General features: G+C 42.4%; 1 protein-coding gene across 6 annotated transcripts in view; it reads left to right on the top strand.

The window, feature by feature from the left end:
* The window catches only part of rapgef4a (Rap guanine nucleotide exchange factor 4a), a 346899-nt gene that overhangs the window by 292302 nt on the left and 35014 nt on the right, over window positions 1-19583 (top strand). For all 6 annotated transcript variants that reach the window (XM_078552090.1, XM_078552089.1, XM_078552088.1 and 3 more), the window contains 2 exons: window positions 1418-1515; window positions 15509-15634. In XM_078552090.1, coding sequence (XP_078408216.1) covers window positions 1418-1515; window positions 15509-15634 — 224 coding nt within the window. The remainder of the gene's footprint in view (window positions 1-1417; window positions 1516-15508; window positions 15635-19583) is intronic.

Below are 19583 nucleotides of genomic sequence, written 5' to 3'. Positions count from 1 at the left end.
GGAAGAATAGAAAAGCAGTATATTATTTAAATAGTGAGCGATTGCAGAACCCTGAGGCACAGAGGGGTCTGGGTGTCCTCATACGTATTGCAATGCAGGTACAGCAAATGACTAGGAAGGCAAATTAAATGTTGATGTTTATTGCAAAGGGGATGGAATGTAAAAGTAGGGCAGTGTTGCTACAGTTGTACAGCCCTTAGTGAGACCACATCTGGAGTACTGTGTACAATTTTGGCCTCCTTACTTAGGATATAATTGCATTAGAAGCAGTTCAGAGAAGGTTCATGTGATTAATTCCTGTGATGAAGGGGTTATGTTATGAGGAAAGGTTGAACTAGTTGGGCTTATACCCATTGGTAGTTAGAATGAGAGGTGGTCTTATTGAAACATATAAGATCCTGAGGGGACTTGACAGGGTGGATGCTGGGATGATGTTTCCCCTTGTGGGGGAGTCTAGAATAAGGGGCAATTTAAAAATTGGGGGTCTCCCATTTAAGACTGAGATAAAGAGAGTTATTTTTTTCTGAGGCTCGTTAGTCTCTTCTCCAACAAGCAGTGGAGGTTGGGTCATTGAATATGTTCAAGGCTGAGTTTGATATATTTTTGATCAACAAAGGAGTCAAGGGGTATGAGGGGCAGACAGGGAAGTAGAGTTGAGGCCACAATCAGATCAACCATGATTTTATCGAATAGTGGAGCAGGCTCGAGAGGCCGAATGGCCTACTCCTCCTAATTTTTGTGTTCTTGTGTGTTCTTATTTATTTATTGAATAAAAGGAACAGTTTACTTTTGCCGTATATCTAATGCACAATTGCTGCTCATGTGCTTAAAGGGTTACCGGGGATGGGAATGGTCCAGTAATTAAACTTTCAGCTAGTCTACTAAATAATGATGTGATTCTTTTAGGCAGACAATCTTAATATAAAACCTTGCACTACATAATACTGTTGCTAATAGGGATGCAATCTTCATACAAATCACCTTTCAATAGTTGTCAATATTGTCACACCTTAAGGATTTATTTTTGCCTCTCTTAGGCCCCTCTTTGGTATACAACTTAGTCAAAAGGACAGGTAGGCAGCTTTTTGTCAGGGCTCTGCCAATTCTGCTGTCAAGCAGATTGCAAGGAAGTGCATGATACCGATTGGATAATTTATCCAATCAATTTTATTCCCCCAATTTATGGAGGAGTTGTTTTCTCTGTTACCACCTTACACTAGGGTGGGAGCAACAAAGTGCAGGAACATACTATAAGGCAGTTGAGAACAATCGATCCTTATTCTAAAGGTCTGCGGCAAATGTGTTAGAACATCAATATCTGTGGCACCTGGCTATTTCTAAATCAAAGCAGGATTGTAATACGCAGTTAGGAATGAATTCACTGAATTTCACTTTTATTTTTTCCCATTTATTTCAGAAAAAGTGGTGCTGAAGCCAAATGAAGTTTCAGTTTTTACAATACCAAATGTAAATGGACGCTTGTTTGTCTGTCCAAGGGAACAATTTGATTCTCTGGTATGTAAATCCTCCCTATATATTTCTGCTATTTCATATTTTGGTGCATGTGGTTGACATTTTTATTTCATGTATTTGCACATCAGTATTCCTCCATGTTGAATACCACTTGGAGGAAGCACTGAGGGTGACAAGGGTGCAGAATGTACTCTGGTGAGGGACTTCAGTGTCAATCACCAAGAGTGGCTTGGTAGCACCACTATTGACCAAGCTGGCTGAGTCCTAAAGAACATAGCGGCTGAACTGGGTCTGTGCCAGGTGGTGAGGGAACCAACAAGAGGGAAAAACGTACTTGACCACATCTTCACCAACCTGTTTGCCGCAGATGCATTTGTCCATGACAGTATTGGTAGGAGTGACCACCGCACAGTCCTTGTGGAGACAAAATCCCGTCTTCACATTGAGGATACTCTCCATCATGTTTTGTGGCACTACCATCGTGCTAAATGGGATAGATTTTGAACAGATCTAGCTACTCAACTGGGCAACCATGAGGCGCTGTAAGCCATCAGCAGCAGAATTGTACTCAGTCACAATATGTAAGCTCATAGCCCGGCATATCCCCCACTCTACCATTACCACCAAGCCAGGGGAATCAACCCTGGTTCAGTGAAGAGTACAGGAGGGCATTCCAGGAACAGCACCTGGCATTCCTAAAATTGAGGTGTCAACCTGGTGAAGCTACAACACAGGATTACTTGCATGTCAAACAGCATAAGCAGCAAGTGATAGAGCTAAGTGATTCCACAACCAATGGATCAGATCTAACTTCTGCAGTCCTGCCACATCCAGTCGTGAATAATGGTGGACAATTAAACAATTCACTGGAGGAGAAGGCTCCACAAATATCCCCATCCTCAATGGTGGAGGAGCCCAGCACATCTGTGCAAAAGACAAGGCTGAAACATTCACAACAATCTTCAGCCATAAATGTTGAGTGGATGATCCATCTTGGCCTCCTCCAGAGGTTCCCAGTATCACAGGTGCAGTTTTCAGCCAATTTGATTCACTCCGCGTGATATCAAGAAATGGCTGAAGGCACTGGATACTGCAGAGGCTATGGCCCTGGCAATATTCCAGCACACCCCTAGCCAAGCTGCTCCAGTACCGCTATAACATTGGCATCTACCTGGCAATATGGAAAATTGTCCAGGTACATCCTGTACACAAAAAGCAGGACAAATCCAACCCAGCCAATTATGGCCCCATCAGTCTACTCTCGATCATCAGTAAAGTGATGGAAGGGGTCATCAACAGTGCTATCAAGTGGCACTTGCTTAGCAATAGCCTGCTCACTGGCCCTCAGTTTGGGTTCTGCCAGGGCCACTCAGCTTCTGACCTCATTACAGCCTTGGTTCAAACATGGACAAAAGAGCTGAACTTCAGAGGTGAGGTGAGACTGACTTCCCTTGACATCAAGGCAGCATTTGACAGAGTGTGGCATCAAGGAGCCCTAGCAAAACTGAAGTCAATGGGAATTGGGGGAAAACTCTCCACTGGTTGGAGTCATACCTAGCACAAAGGAAGATGGTTGTGGTTGTTGCAAGTCAATCATCTCAGCTCCAGGACATCACTGCAGGAGTTCCTCAGGGTAGTATCCTCGGCCCAACCATCTTCAGCTGCTTCTTCAATGACCTTCCTTCCATCATAAGGTCAGAAGTGGGGATGTTCGCTGATTATTGCACAATGTTCAGCACCATTCGTGACTCAGACATTGAGGCAGTCCATGTCCAAATGCAGCAAGACCTGGACAATATCCAGGCTTGGGTTGACAAATAGTAAGTAACATTACACCACACAAGTTCCAGGCAATGACCATCTCCAACAAGAGAGAATCTAACCATCGCCCTTGAACATTCAATAACATTACCATTGCTGAATCCCTCACTGTCAACATCCTGGGGGTTATCATTGACCAGAAACTGAACTGGACTAGCCACATAAATACTGTGGCTGCAAGAGCAGGTCAGAAGCTAGGAATCCTGTGGTGAGTAACTCATCTCTTGACTTCCCAAACCCTGTCCCCCATCGGCAAGGCACAAGTCAGGAATGTGATGGAATACTCTCTACTTGCCTGGATGAGTGCAGCTCCGACAACACTCAAGAAGATTGACACCATCCAGCCCACTTGATTAGCACCCCATCTACAAATATTCACTCCCTCCGCCACCAATGCACAGTAGCAACTGTGTGTACCTTCTACAAGATGCACTACAGAAACTCACTAAGGCTCCTTAGACAGCACCTTCCAAACCCACTACTGCTACCATCTTGAAGGACGAGGGCAACAAATACATGGGAACACCACTAACTGGAAGTTCCCCTTCAAGCCACTCACCATTCTGACTTAGAAATATAACGCCATTCCTTCACTGTCACTAGGACAAAATCCTGGAACTCCCTGCCTAACATCAATATGGATGTACCTACACTACAGTGAGTGCAGTGGTTCAAGGAGGTAGCTCACCACCACCTACTCATGGGAAATTAGGGATGGGCAATAAATGCTGGCCCAGCCAGCAAAGCCCACATCCCGTAAATGGATTTAAAAAACTGTTTTTACAAAAAGTAAATTAATGTTTTCACAAAAACACATTATCGTCCAACATGCTAATGAATAAGATGCACATTTAAGATTTGCTTTGTACACGAGAACCCAAAACTAAATGAACTTGCGTCTCCGAATTACTTTACTTAGTTTAAAAACCTACAATCTTAAATGAGGAAATGTGATTACATGTTATTTTTACTTTGGTCTGAGTCTCAGATGATGCTGGTGCTGCTAGTTTGGTCAATATAGATAGCAGATTGATTTTGTTTTGTTTGTTTGTTTGTCAGCAACTGATATTGGAAAACATGTAATAGCATCATCTGAAATAATAGAGTTGAGTTTAATATTACAATAATAAATGTTAACAAAGTTCCTGATCACACTGCAACAAACTCTGAACCTCTGTACTGCCCCTCTTCTTAGTGCCTGGAGATCAGTGCATTCTTTATATGCAGCTTTGAAAATAATTGATAAATTTGTTGAAGCCCCATTATTGAGTCTCCATCTGGTCTATTGGCCAGCACTGTACCTTTCTAGCTTGGTCATTAGGTAGAGAGATTAGCAAAAGAGGAAAAATTAGTACAAAGGAAAAGGCAAGGAAGAAGATCACTGTCAGACAAATAATCCATTTGTCAGTTGTAAAATGGGCGCCAAATATTCTGATTTAGCAGTTGAACAGCTTACACCTATTCTGCACAGATGTTGTTCCCACTCCTAAATTTCCGAGACTCGTATTTTAGGCATCATGAGTAGCACCTTAAAAAAGGCATTAGGCTCCTTGGACATGTGTGGAACGTCACAGCTCCACAACTTCAGATTCTTTGTCAGGAACCTCTTTTTCCAGAATTGCTTGAACATCAGGTGCTTTGGTGGGCACTTGCAGTTCTGTATCCTCAACTCTTACAGGAACATCAGACATGTCAGTCCTAGGTTGAGTATCCTCAACAGGAAACGCAGATCCAGTCATGATCACTGGTGAAACCAAATCTTGGTGATTTGTCCCTCTCTTCCTTAAATGCCCCACATGTTAACTGATGATCCAGCCTTCCCCCTCCATGTGGTAAGATAGAGGTCCAGTCATTGCACTTGTTTCACCTGGTAACCACTTTGGTCCTTCACCGAAGTTTTTCACCTATAACGGCTCTCCCACTGTAAATTTCCTCTCTCGACTATGCCAGTCATATCTAGTTTTCTGGCTTCCCTGACTTCTTTCCACCTTCCCCTCTAAATTTGGCATTATTAAGCTCAATCTCGTCCTGAGACGGTGTTTCAACAATAACTCCGCAGGTGTGACACTTGTAGTTGTATGAAGGTTAGTCCTGTAATGAAAAAAGAAAGCGTGCTAGCTTAGTTGCCAAGGAATCGCCAGTTAGCTTTTTCATGCCTGCCTTGAACATTTGAACCACCTTTTCAGCCAGTCCATTTGAGGAAGGGTGATACGGTGCAGTTTTCACAAGTGATACCATTGAGGCTGATAAACTGTTGAAACTCAGCACTCATAAATGCCGTGCCGTTATCGGAAACGATTACTTCTGGTAGTCCGTGAATGGCAAAACTCTGACATAGCTTCTCAATTGCAGCGGCTGACATTGGTGACTTAACCTGATATATGCCCAACCATTTTGAATGGGCATCGACAATGAGCAGAAACATTGACTACGTTGGACCTTTCCTGGGAACAATGTGTAACTGCACCCAGGGTCTACCTGGCCACTCCCATGGGTGTAACGGAGCTGTCACTGGCAACTTTTGCAGTTACTGACATTGCACACAGTGCTTTTCTAAACTTTCTATTTCGCCATCCATCCCACGCCACCATAGGTAGCTGCGTGCTGTGGTCTTCATTCAGGAAATTCCTGGATGGGCACTGTGTAGTTCAATTAAAAGCGGCTCCCTTCCCTTTGGAGGAACTATCACTCGTGCTCTCCACAATAAGATCCCATCCTGACTGGTTATTTCATGTCTCCTGTTGAAGTACGGTTTCATTTCATCAGATACAGGCTGCTGTGACCAACCATGTAGCACTTGTTCTCGTACTTGAGATAGGACTGGGTCCCGACTTGTCCAGTCTCTGATCAGTCGAGCGCATACCAGCGAGGAATCCAATAAATTTAACAGTAAAACAAGTTCCTGTGGAACTGCGATGTGCTCATCATTTTCTTGTAAAGACAAACGACTAAGGGCATCGGCATTTGCGATTTGATTGCCAGGCCTATTTACGAAAGTGTATTCATATGCTGCCAGGATTAAAGCCCATTGTTGTATTCTTGCTGAGGCTACGGGTGGTATAGCCTTGTCCTCACCAAGCAATCCTAGCAATTGTTTGTGGTCTGAAACGATTGTAAATTAACGGCCTTGTATGCACTGATGAAATTTCTTGACAACAAAGATGATGGACAGGGTTTCTTTTTCTATCTGCGAGTATCCCTTTTCTGCTGTGGTGAGTGTCCTTGATACGTAACCTGTTGGCCGTTCCATGCCGTCGTCCATCCGATGAGAGAGCACTGTCTCCACTCCGTAGGGAGATGGGACACATGTCAGCACCAATTCTTTCATCTGGTTGTAATGAACTAATAGATTGGATGAGTGCAACAATTGTTTCACCTTTATGAAAGCTGCTTTCTAGGGTGCCTCCCAAGGCCAATGTTAGTTCTTTTTGAGTAGAGAATGCAGGGTGGGGTAGCACTATAGACAAATTGGGTAAGAACCACCCATAATAGTCGATCGTTCCGAGGAATGATTTCAGCTCTGAGGTGTTCTTTGGCGCAGGTGCCTCTCTTACAGCTCTCAACCGGGTGGAGGCCCTGTGATTCTACCCGGTGACCCAAATAGATTACCTCCCCAGCTTGGAAGGCGCACTTTTCTTTTTTTCAATGCACTCCAGCTTGCAAAGAATGTTTTAAGACTACTTCTAAGTTTGCCAAATGCTCTTTTTCAGTGAATCCTGTCACCAATACATCGTCTAAATAGACTACAACCTGGGGCAGTCTCTGCAGTAAACTTTCCATTGTTCTCCGAAAGATGGCACAAATGGAGGAGACACCGAAACGCAATCGTGTATATTGGTACAACCCTTGTGGGTGTTAATTGTGACAAGTTCCCTGGGGGCAGTATCCAACTCTAATTGTTGATAAGCATGATTCATGTCAAGCTTTGTGCACATTGTCCCTCCTGCCAGCTTGGCATACAGGTCTTCAATTTTTGGAATGGGCTGCCTGTCTAACTTAGCTACTTCATTAAGCGTTAGTTTGTAGTCTCCACAAATTTAGACATTTTGGTCGGGCTTAAGGACGGGGACTATGGGTGCCGCCCATTCTGAGAACTGAACAGGTTGTATAACGCCCAGTTTCTCTAGCCTGTTCAGTTCAATGTCGACTTTTTCTCGCAGGGCATATGGCACCGGTCTCACCCTCATGAAGCGAGGTGTTGCTTCCGGATCCACATAAATCTTGGCCTGCAGGTCCTGGATTTTCCCCAGTTGGTCCTTGAAGATGGTGGCTTACTTTCTAAGGAGCTCTGGTGGCCCACTTGCTCTCAACTGGAAAATTTCAGACCATTCTAATTTAATCTCCTTTAACCAGTTTCGCCCCAGGAGGCTTGGCCCTTCACCTGCTACCACCATCAAGGTAGCTTTGCCGATTGGCTTCCATAATGGACAGTTACTCTGCTTGTGCCTTTTACTTGAATGTCTTCACCTGTATACGTTTTTAGTTTGGTGGCTGTTTCTTCTAAACTTAATTTGATGTTCACCATTATTCAAATATCTGAAGGGATGTTCCCCAATTACTGTAGTGGAAGCTCCTGTGTCCACTTCCATTCTAACAGGTTCGCCATTTACTTTCACTGTGACAAATATTGATTCTGTCTTCACAACTTTCAGATTAAACAACGAGTAAATGTCTGAATTTGTTGTTTCAGGCTCTTCTACATTGTAGATTTCATTGGGCTTCTTCTTTTGTTTACAAGCCTGCTTGAATAGAGTCATAGAGGTCTACAGCGCAGAAAAAGGCCCTTCGGCCCATCGAGTCTGCGCCAGTCAAACAAGTACCTAACTATTCTAATCCCATTTTCCAGCACTAGGCCCATAGCCTTCTATGCCATGGCATTGCAAGTGCACATCCAAATACTTCTTAAATGTTATGAGGGTTTCTGCCTCTACCACCCTTTCAGGCAATGAGTTCCAGATTCCCACCAACCTCTGGGTGAAAAAATTCTCCTTCACATCTCCTCTAAACCTCCTGCCCCTTACCTTAAATCTATGCCCTCTGGTTATTGATCCCTCCACCAAGAGGAAAAGTTCCTTCCTGTCTACCCTATCTAAGCCCCTCATAATTTTATACACCTCAATCATGTCCCCCCTCAATCTCCTCTGCTCCATGGAAAATAACCCCTGTCCATCCAATCTCTCCTCATAACTAAAACTCTCCAGCCCAGGCAACACCCTGGTAAATCTCCTCTGCCCTCTCTCTAGTGCGATCACATCCTTCCTATAATGCGGATTCCAGAACTGCATGCAAAACTCCAGCTGTGGCCTAACCAGTGTTTTATACAGTTCCAACATAACCTCCCTGCTCTTGTGTTCTGTGCCTTGGCTAATAAAGGCAAGTATCCTATATGCCTTCTTAACCATCTTATCTACCTATCCTGCTACCTTAAGGGACCGGTGGACATGTACACCAAGGTCCCTTTGATCCTCGGTACTTCCCAGGGGCCTACCATTCATCGTGTATTCCCATAACTTGTTTGTCCTGTCCAAGTGCATCACCTCACATTTAACCAGATTAAATTCCATTTGCCACTGATCAGCCCATCTGACCAGCCTGTCGATATCCTCCTGTAATCTAAGCTATGCTCCTCACTATTTACCACCCCACCAATTTTCATGTCATCCGCAAACTTACTGATCAACCCTCCTACATTCAAGTCTAAATCGTTTATATATACCACAAACAGCAAGGGACCCAACATCGATCCCTGTGGGACCCCACTGGACACAGGCATCCAGTCACAAAAACACCCCTCGACCATCACCCTCTGATTCCTGACACTCAGCCAATTCTCGATCCAATTTGCCAAATTGCTTTGGATCCCATGGGCTCTTACCTTCGTTATCAGTCTCCCATGCAGGACCTTATCAAAAGCCTTGCTGAAGTCCAAGTAGACTACGTCAAAAGCATTGCCCTCATCTACACACCTGGTCACCGCTTCGAAAAATTCAATCAAATTGGTCAGATATGACCTCCTCTTAACAAAACCGTGCTGACTGTCCTTGATTAATCCCGAATCTTTCCTTGCATTGCCTCCTCATATGTCCATTTCTATGATAATAGTAGCATTCGATTTTTTTAAACTGCCAATCGCTAAAAGACTGATTGTTTCCACCTCTATTAAAATTATTCTTCAATTTCGTTGCTAAGTTATTTTTCTTCAGTCTTTGGTTAGCGGGGGCTGTTTCCCGCTTCCCGGAGGAGTGTAGCTTTTTTGCGCCACTTTTGGTTGAGTTTTCCCACCCGGTATGGAGGATGGCGTCATTTTGCATACCCTATATTGCTTGTGAATCTCTTACTGCGCTTTCCATGGCCAGCGCTATCTCTAGAGCCTTCTCGAAATCCAGATTTCCTTTGGATAATAATCTTTTCTGAATAGTGTCCTCTTTCACACCACGTCGTACAGAGTTGTATTAAACTCACAATGTCCCATTAGCTGCTTCAAAGTTGCCACGTAGCATGCAATTGTCTCACCCAGGGCTCATTTTTGCGAATTAAACCTGAACTTCTGCATCGTGACTGAGTGCTTGGGTTGAAAGTGACCCTTCACGAGGTCCACCAATTCATCGAAATTCTTCGAATCTTGGGCACTGAATGCCGTCAAACTTCGAATCAAGCTATTGGTTTTGCTCCCACAAGTACTTGAGGATCGCTCACCTCTTCTCTTCCCCTGTAACCTTGTTTACTTGAAAAAGGAATGTGAGGCACTCTATGTATTGAGAGGAATCATCTGTGGCTGGCTCAAAAGGATCAATTCTCCCAAATCGTGACATTTTGAGAGGGGATAACTTCTTCAATTCTAACAGAGCTTGCTGCTTACAATCACTTGATGAGGCACAGTCCTAATTTGTTCATCCTAATTTGATTTCTTCTGTTCAATCCTGTTTTATCCTCGTCACCAGTTTGTTGTAGAGTGGCTGAGTTGTGCTATTAATGATAGAGTTGATCTGCAGGCACTTCTAGGGTGGAAACATTAAGGTTATTTGCAATACACTTAGCAGCAACTATATGTGTGCTTTCAACTCCAACTCCATCTCTACACTGCTGAGATAGCCCCTGCTTCTCTCTTATTGGTTACTACAGATCATATAATCTTCTTTAAGTATTATTCTTAAAGGTACCATAATTACTACAGTTTAATTAGTGGGCTACAATGGTCACAAAAACTGCTGGATTTTCTTGTTGTCCCAAACTTATTCATCACTGCAAGTTAACACATCCGACTTTTTGGCTAGTACAAGGAAAGACTTTTGAGAGGTGAAAAGTTTACTTCATATTACTAAGGAAGGTGAATGTAAGGCCTGGATTTATTTTTATTTTTTTTAGTGTGATTCCCCTTGAGATGCAGGTATACTTGTTAAAGATTACACTGATGTTCCTAATGTTTTTTTCAAGTTAAAACCACCCACCCCCCCCATCAACCCTAGATTAAGTTTAGCCAAAATCTGGAAGGGCAGATAGGGTATGCTGGATCTAAATTAAATGATTGGGCAATGAAACTTTGATGCATTGTACATTGGCTTTGCTGCATGATAAAGGATGTGGAATAGCTGAAACTGTAAGGGCACAGCACCCGAATTGGCCTTTTGCATTCCTACAATAGGCATAAAGTCTGAAAATGAAATAATATGCTTATCTTGTAAATATTGACTTGCCTATGATTGCTGGTTTAAAGTGGTCTTCCTGCATCCTTATCTCTTAATGGAAAATCCTCATTTTATTATAGATTGTAGGCCAATATTGTTCCACAACTGAGGGACCAGCTGCATAGAAATTTTAATATAAACCAGAGTTCCTTTATTGTTCCTTCAATTCAAAATTGGCCAGAAACAATTTAATGAGCCTTCGAGGGCTATTAAAGGGATACTTCTGGAAGAGTACAACCTTCAAAACACTTGAAGCTTATACACATGTCCAGCAAGAAACCATGCAGGCAATTGCGCCTTGTCGATAAGATATTCAGTAAAGGGTGAGGCTGCATTACTTACAGAATCTGTAAGCTCTGGGAGAACAATCTATGACTTCAATTTGTACATTTTTAACAGGTCAACAGTTCATGCTTAATATCTGATAACATATGGATGAGGTTGATTTACCTGAAGATCCTCTACAAATTGTATTATACGCTGCGTAGAATGGAAGTATAAATGTGATTTGATATATGTAGGAAAAGAGCAAGTCCAATTCCTTTACATCAAAGCAATTAAATGTATCTTTAATACTGAAATCTCCTATGCTCAGTGGTTCTGTATTAATTGACAAATCTCTGGGGGCGCATAGTCCCTTAAACAGGCAGTTTACGTTTTACAGAAAGGAACAGCATCGTTTCAAGAGTGTGTCTTGTACTATTATCTTCATTAGTATGTATTGTAAATTGCCATTTATCAAATGTGGAGATTGTAGAGCATTATCCCTGTTCTCCTCCTTGACCTCTCTGCAACCTTTGGCGCAGTGGACCACACCAACTTTGTCTAATGCCTTTCCTCTGTTGATGAACTAAGTGAGATTTCTCTCAGATTGTTCCACACTTACCTAATTATAGCCAGAGCATCTCCAGCAATGATGTTTCTTCACCCATACCATTACCTTGGGAGTCACACAAGGATCTATCCTTGACCTCCCTTCTTCAAGGTCAGCCTCCACATGCACACTAACGCAGAGCATTAACTCTCCACTGTCTCAGTGCTGTCAAAAGTGCCTCACCAAGATGCACGAGTTAATTTTAACTGCTCCTTTCTGGATGGACAGTAGTTCGTCAGTGATCAGCTACCTTGCTATTGAAGTCAATAGAAAGGACAATCAAGGGAAAGTAAAATGGGTGGCACCACTGCTGCTCCTTTCCCACTGGGTGGGGATGGTTAAAACTAGCCCCCTAGCAGAGCAATTGCGATTTGTTCCAGTTAGGAAGAAGGAATCCTGTCTTCTGCATTCTCCTCAAACGTTGTACTCGTGCTCCCATCTTCCTCCCCAGAGACTGTCACAAGATGAGTCAGACTCTGCAACATTTGAACTTCAGACTCCATGTGCTCTTCATCACAAGAATATATACTTCCATACTTCCATCTCTGCCTCTATCCCTACTTCTGTCCATCTGCTGCTGAATTTCTCACCTATGTCTTTCTCATTTCCAGTCGACTGTTCCAATTCTCTCCTGGCCAATCGCCCATCCTTCACATTCTCTGCATAAACTTCAGCTCATCCAGAACTGCTATAAGACATCATGTCTCAAGCCCTTCTCACTCATGTCCTGTCCCCACCTCGACAATTTCCCCCAAAGACTTGAATTTAAAATTCCCATCCTTCATGTTTAAATCCTAAATAACCTCACCCCTCCCTATCCCTTTAGCTTCCTCCAGCCCTACAATCGGCTCCGCGCCCACCCCCTGCCCACTCCTGCCCAGCCTGCCCACCATAGGAAAAATCCTGGCCAACGTGTATGTTCCCAAAACCTGTTGGTGTGCAGTCAATTTAAAAGCCACCAGCAGCACCAGGATTTAAACAAGGAGGATTGTTTATTCCTCATTCTCCCCGGAAAGTCTAATGCTGTGTCAATCACCCATCACACCCCCAAGAAAGATGCAATTAAAGAAGGTAGTGCTCTTCTACAAATATTAAAACCAAACAGAATAGTTAGTTCACATGTCTGAGAGTCCAGTGAAGAAGGGAGCTTTTCCACTCCGGAATTGTAGTTCAGATGGGGCCAAGTCTAGATTTAAGTACAGGGTTCCTTTGAAGGGAAGACTGTTCAGCAGGTCATGTAGATAGGCATTGGTGGCTATTGTAACCAGAGGTCTAATTTCTTTACAGGTGAACTCTGAACTTTTCAGAAACAGACTGGAGGAGGCTTTTTAAAAGACTTTTAAGCCTTGCAGTTCTTGAAAAGCAAGATGACACAGCCTTTTCTGCTGCTGTGGTACTGTTGATTTAGTCTGCAGACTGCCCAAGTCTCTTCTGGGTTTAGGAATAGAAGATCTTCAGTATCAGAGAACAGTTTCAATCATGTGATTAACGGCCATTGATACACAATAGAAGGCAAATGGTGGTCTTTCAGTGGTAATGAATTAGTTTCAGTCGCATGGTCAAAAGGCATTAATATTCAATAGAAGGTAAATGGTGGTTTTTCGCACTTCACTTGTGGATAATTGGTCTTGATAACACTTCTTTATAACATCACAAACCTGGAGTCATAGAGTCTAGGAATCTGTTGTCTCTATGTTTGCATATGTTTTGACTATAGCAAGTGTGAAATGCTACAGAGGAGTGCTGTTTAGGCACCACCATTCAAGGAGGAGACCCCTGCTCATTATAATTCAATTCAGAACTTTCCGGAAGCTTGTTAGTCTGTTGAAGTTGCAGAAGGTCACCTGACTCTCTTGGTAGTCATGTTAACAGCTGGACAGGGTCCGTTTTAAAAGGAATATAGTTTTTAACAATTTGTAATATCTCCATGCTTGTGCTGACATGATATGTAGAAATGAGGAATTACTTTTAGGTGTAGACACATGGCCACATCAAACATTTTCCACAACCCGCTTAATGATTTGAGTTATTATGATCTCAGACAAACTTTTGTCAGATAAATGATTTTCTGTTCCAGTTTTCTGACCATAATTTTAGATTACAAACTTTTATGCTGCATTATACCTTGTACATCATAGGTTTTATTGATGGAAGGAGTATCTTTTGGTGTGTGTATATAGGTGGTGAGCTGCCGCCTTGAACCACTGCAGTCCATGTGGTGTAGGTACACTCACCGTGCTGTTAGGAAGGGAGTTCCAGGATTTTGACCCAGCAACAGTGGAAGAACAGCGATATATTTCCAAGTCAGGATGGTGAGTGGCTTGGAGGGGAACCGGTGGTGGTGTCCCCATCTATCTGCTGCCCTCGTCCTTCTAGATGGTAGTGGTCATAGGTTTGGAAGGTGCTGTCTAAGAGCCTTGGTGAATTCCTGCAGTGCATCTTGTAGATGGTACACACTGCTGCTACTGTGCGTCAGTGGTACACCAGAAATGCTTGTGTGGGAGCCCTTGCTGATGGTCCCATCAGAACATGTCAACACGTGAACATAGGTTCTTTGCCCAGTACTGATGCTGTTTTTTTAATACTGATTTACCTTAGAACTGTTCCTGGCAGGCATAAAGCCTGCTCAGGAGCATAACTCTTTAAGTAAACCAGGTGGGATGTTGAAACGCTCCAGAACTCACAGCAACCCTGACACTGCTCACAATCCCCCTTCTCCCTGATAATGCTCATCATGCACTCACCCTTCCAACACTAATCACCCTCATGCACCCCTGACATTGCTTACCACCCCTGACACTGCTTGCACCAATCAACCCCTCCGCACCAACAACAATGCTCACCCCTTTCTCTTTCCCTCCCCACCCCACCATCCCCCCAGCTCTGTTTTGGGGTGGGTGGGGTTGGTGAGCAATGTTGGATGGTGGGATGGAAGCATTCTAGTGTTGTCGGAGAGACATGAACATTGCCAAAGAGTGCAAGTGGGAGGTGAGCATTGTCGGGGGCAGTGCAGGGTTGGTGAGCATTGTCAGGGGTGAGCGCTGTTTGAGTGTGCAGGGCGGGGTGGTGAGCATTGCCAGGCGGTTTGGAGGTGATGAGCATTGCCGGGGGTACAGAGAGGCGTTGAGCACTGTTGGGGTGTGCGGGGAGCAGTGGTGGTGGTGGTGATGGTAAGCATTGTCGAGGTGTGCAGGAGAGGGTGAGCATGTTGCCCAGGGTGCTGGGGGGGTGAGCATTGTCGGGGGAAGCAATGGAGGTTGTGGGGGAGGAGGGGGAGTGGGTGGAGTGGGTGGCAGTGTTGGGAGATCTGGGTTAGGGATGTGGGAACCTAACAAAGGCAGGTCTATTTAAGGACAGTGAAATTCAGGGAACTGAAGACAGACCTCAAAGGCATGTCTTCAGTTCATGATGAAAAGAAGGGCAAGGCTTTGCTGGAATTACACTTCACCACAAAGCCTCCTGTCTCACCTCGGCACTGGAGCCAAGACAGGAAGGTCTAAAGGCTCTAGTGTTAAAAGGTAAAGGTGCAGTTTTAAATGGGGTCAGCAGCATGCGATCCCACTCCTCCGCTGACCGGAAGATCTGGGCCATAAATTCCACATTGCACCTAAAAAATATCTTCTCTTTAACTTCTGTTTTCATTTGATCTTTTCAGACACCACTGCCAGATCAGGACGGTCCATCTACTGGAACTATGGCAACTTTTGAATTGATGAGTTCCAAAGATTTAGCCTACCAGATGACCATTTATGACTGGGAGTTATTCAATTGTGTATATGAGGTGCAGTAAGAGCTTTAGTGTCACTATCCACACTAATCCAATTTTTAAAAACTACAATTTCAATTTTACACATTCATTACTCTGTCATTGATCAATTTTAAAATCTGAACCAATACCAAATTTTATTCATCCTGTTCAATTTAAAGAAGCTTAAATTTATTTTCATTCTATTAAATGACCTAGACCTTTGAAACATCTACCCACTTTGTTCCATTTCTCTGTCTTTTCCCTGCGCCCTTTCAAATTTTAAAAAATAAATATTTATCTGTTTTCTTTCTAAAAACTGTTATGGATTCTGCTTCTATCAGCGTATGTGCTATAACTTTCTATGCTGATCTCCTGCATCAAAAATGTTCTCTTGACCTCTCTCTTCATTCTTTAATACAAAGCGAGACTTGAAATCTTCAATTTATATCCCATTGTTGCCAGCTCAGCAGCCAGTGGAAAGTTTCCCCCTATGTACTTATTAAAATTCCTCATAAATTTTCACCTTTTCTGTTTCAGTAAAAAGAGCCCCAGTTTTTTTAGTATGTCCTCCAAATAAAGTATCTCATCCCTCATATGATCTTAGAGTTACCCTCTTCTATATCCTCCACATTGCCTTGACATCCTTCCTGAAATGGAGGATCCAGATTGGGCACAGATGTTCTAACTGGGCCAAAGCAGTTCTTTGCAATGGATTTAGCATTATCTCTTTGCCTTTTGAATGAAGGAACTTGCATTTGTATATCGTCTTTCACAACCTCAGAACATCTCAAAATGCTTTACAACCAATTATGTACTTTTGAAGTGCTTTCGCTGTTGTAAGGTAGGAAACATGGATCCAATTAGTGTACAGCAAGCTCCCACAGCAATATGATAATGACCAAGTGATCTAATATTATGCATTGATTGAGGGATATATATTCGTCAAGGCACAAGAACCCCCTTTTGAAGTAATGTTAAGAGATCTTTCACACCACATGAGAGGGCAGAAGGTGTCTCAGTTTAACATTTCGTCCAAAAGCTGCACCTTCAATAATCAGCACTCCCTCAGTATTGCATTGGAGTCACAGTCTAGATTAAGTGCTCAAATCCCTGGAATGGGACTTGAACCCATTTTTTTTTTTTTTTTGTAAAAATATACTTTATTCATAAAAATCTTCAATCACATTCAAAACCATTTCAAAAACAACATTACAAGGGTACAATCCAGGTTAAACTTTTACAAAATGTATCACCAGGTGCATCAGTACAAACAATATTACAGTCATTTACAGCCTTTCATTTTGATCTGTACAGCCCGAGGGGCTCTAAACAGTTCCCAGTCTCTCGGTGCGCTGTGGTAGAAAGGTCTTAGACAGCGACCCTTCCCCATTGCGCCTTTGCGGCAGCTGCCCCAAGCTTTAGTGCGTCCCTTGACTATGGGACTTGAACCCATAATCTTCTGACTGAGGCAAGGGTTCTACCAATTGACACTTTTGTACTTTTTGCCAGAATGTTAAACCCCGAGATTCCAGATCCTACTTTTACAGTTTTATCAACCTGAACTCCACATTTTGAAAGATTTGCATCTTTGAGCCAAGCCTCCCCTGTTCACCAGCTCCTTTCAATTTTTCACCATTTTGTATATATTTTATTTTTCCTGCTTCCTCTAAAAAGATATCACCTCACATTTCTCTGCATTAAATTTCAGACACAGTTGTTTACATCCCTCCAGTTAACAAAATATCCAGTTGCCACAACTCACTGCTTTCCATCCATTAGCCAGCTTCCTAACCATGTTGCAATAGTCCCACAACTTTGATCACCAATCCTCCTATGCGGCACCTTATCAAATGCTTCTAAATGAATATTAATTTACATTCGGCGTTAATGGTCTTATCTGCTTGTTTTATGCTAGTTTACGTGTTCTAATGAGATGTTGGCACAAGTTGCCATCAGCACAGAAACCAACAGAAATTTCAACGTAACTGGGATCAAATAAATAATATTTCAGTTGTAGTTTGATTAATCCTTCCAAATTAAACTAGAATTGTCACTGTTTAAATGCTTCTGCAACGTGAAATCAGTGTAGTGTGACAGTTGGTAACATTTTATTCTTGCTGCCTTCAATTCACTGCTGCAGAATCGTGCAGTGTTTAATCCTGTAGACATGGAAACATAGATGTAAGATGATATCTTTCTGAACTTTTCTTGGAACTTGCAGAGAAACAAAAATTCAACCACTTACTTCATGCTAAATTACAGAAAGCAACTAAGCCATACAAAGCTAGAAAATAATTTGGCTGTGTAGCAAAACAGATGACCTTAAACAGCTAAGAAATGTTGTTATACAATACAAAGGAGTAGTGTTTCACGTCAAAATGGGTGTATGTTTCAAACAGAAATTCTTGGTCTGTTGCCAGGATCACGAATGCAACTGCTTTCTGTTTCTATTTTTAGATGTTCTTTCCTATTAAAATGGAGAAAGTTTCCTTTAAAGTGCATACAACCATGCATCAAACACACAGGAATCATATGACAGTGTCAAGGTTCCTCAGCTTTACTTAAATCTTCCACTTTTTTCATATTGTAACTTTTCTTTGTATAAAAAAATATTTTTACTCCATTGGGGTCATTGCGTCATTCCAGCCAGTTAAAGATAGTAACAATGTATTTTATCTGCTGGATTTCAGATAGCAAAATACCACTCTTACTAGAATATAGACTATAAACTACAGGAGAAGTTTATTACAGGTAACAGATATGAGAAAACAGTGGACAGAGACACTATATTTATTGAACTTTTAAACTCTTACTCCCAATTTAAAAAAAAACAATAGTTTTCTAACTCTAATGGTGATGCTAACCCTGGATTAGCCCTACTGTAACTCTTCTACTTATGGGATTTGTACTGACCCGCATAGCTCCGAGAAACCACTTCCACACTGATTGCAGTGATAACTGATAATTTGAGTGCGATGGCCCAAGATCTGTATCGGTTTGAGCTTGGAGCTGTTAATCCCCCTTCACTGAGGTCAATTTGTAGAATCTTCCAAGATAACTGAGTTAATAGCTAAGGGTATCAATATATATCTTTCACACTTACATAAGTGGTTCAGCTTCCTCAGGAGTTTCTACACAGGAGACATTTGCTGGCCTTGGCCGCACGCTTGCTGATTAGGTTGACTGGCCTGACTCTTTTGCAATCAAATTAACTTATTTGAAACACATTGGGAAGATATGGAGCTTTTACTTCCGCTTTTGAACAATTACTTGGCTTTGAATATTTCTGAACAAAGCAAACAATTATGTTGGGTGGTGGTTAATTTGAATTACAGCCAACCTTTTTAAGTTTTCCTAACAAGAATTCCAGCTTCTGAATATCCTAGTGATGTTTTTATATTTGGCCATACTGGCAGTTGCGGTATGACAAATTTAAAGTGACTGACCACTTCTCCCAGATTCCTGGGGAGAAAAATATTCTTGTGACTCAAAATTTGATAACTCCTTATTAATCACAGCTGTATCTGAAATTTTGGAGTTTAATGCAGCTGCTCCGCCCAACTTGCTTTGTTTATTAAATGCATTTATATAGGCTGGCTAGGGTAATAGCTTTTAATGGATGAAAAGTATATTTTTGTTTTTCTTCGTGTTTTCTCTCTTCTTCTCTTTCAGTATTCCACACTTTCTCCTTGCGGTGTTCACCTCTGCTCCTGTGCATAAGAGCCTATTACATTATTCATGTGTGAGCCTTCACTTTGTGTCAATTACCACTTTGACTGTATTCAGCATCATAGTCACTTGCCATTACTTGCCTCAGCAAATATCCACACATGCACTTCCAGCAGGGAATATTGGATAGTGATCAAGAGCTTGAACTCAAGGCAGCTTGAGCTGACTTTTCTCTTCCTAAAGCCAATTTTGATTAACTAATCCAGTAAATCTGGGCATTGAGTTTGAGACCTTTTTGGGCCTCAATGTGATA

The sequence above is a fragment of the Cetorhinus maximus genome, chromosome 11 (assembly GCF_964194155.1).
Source record: "Cetorhinus maximus chromosome 11, sCetMax3.hap1.1, whole genome shotgun sequence".
Taxonomy (NCBI): domain Eukaryota; kingdom Metazoa; phylum Chordata; class Chondrichthyes; order Lamniformes; family Cetorhinidae; genus Cetorhinus; species Cetorhinus maximus.
The sequence above is the reverse complement of the archived record's forward strand: the minus strand, read 5'-3'. Positions and strand labels throughout refer to the sequence as shown.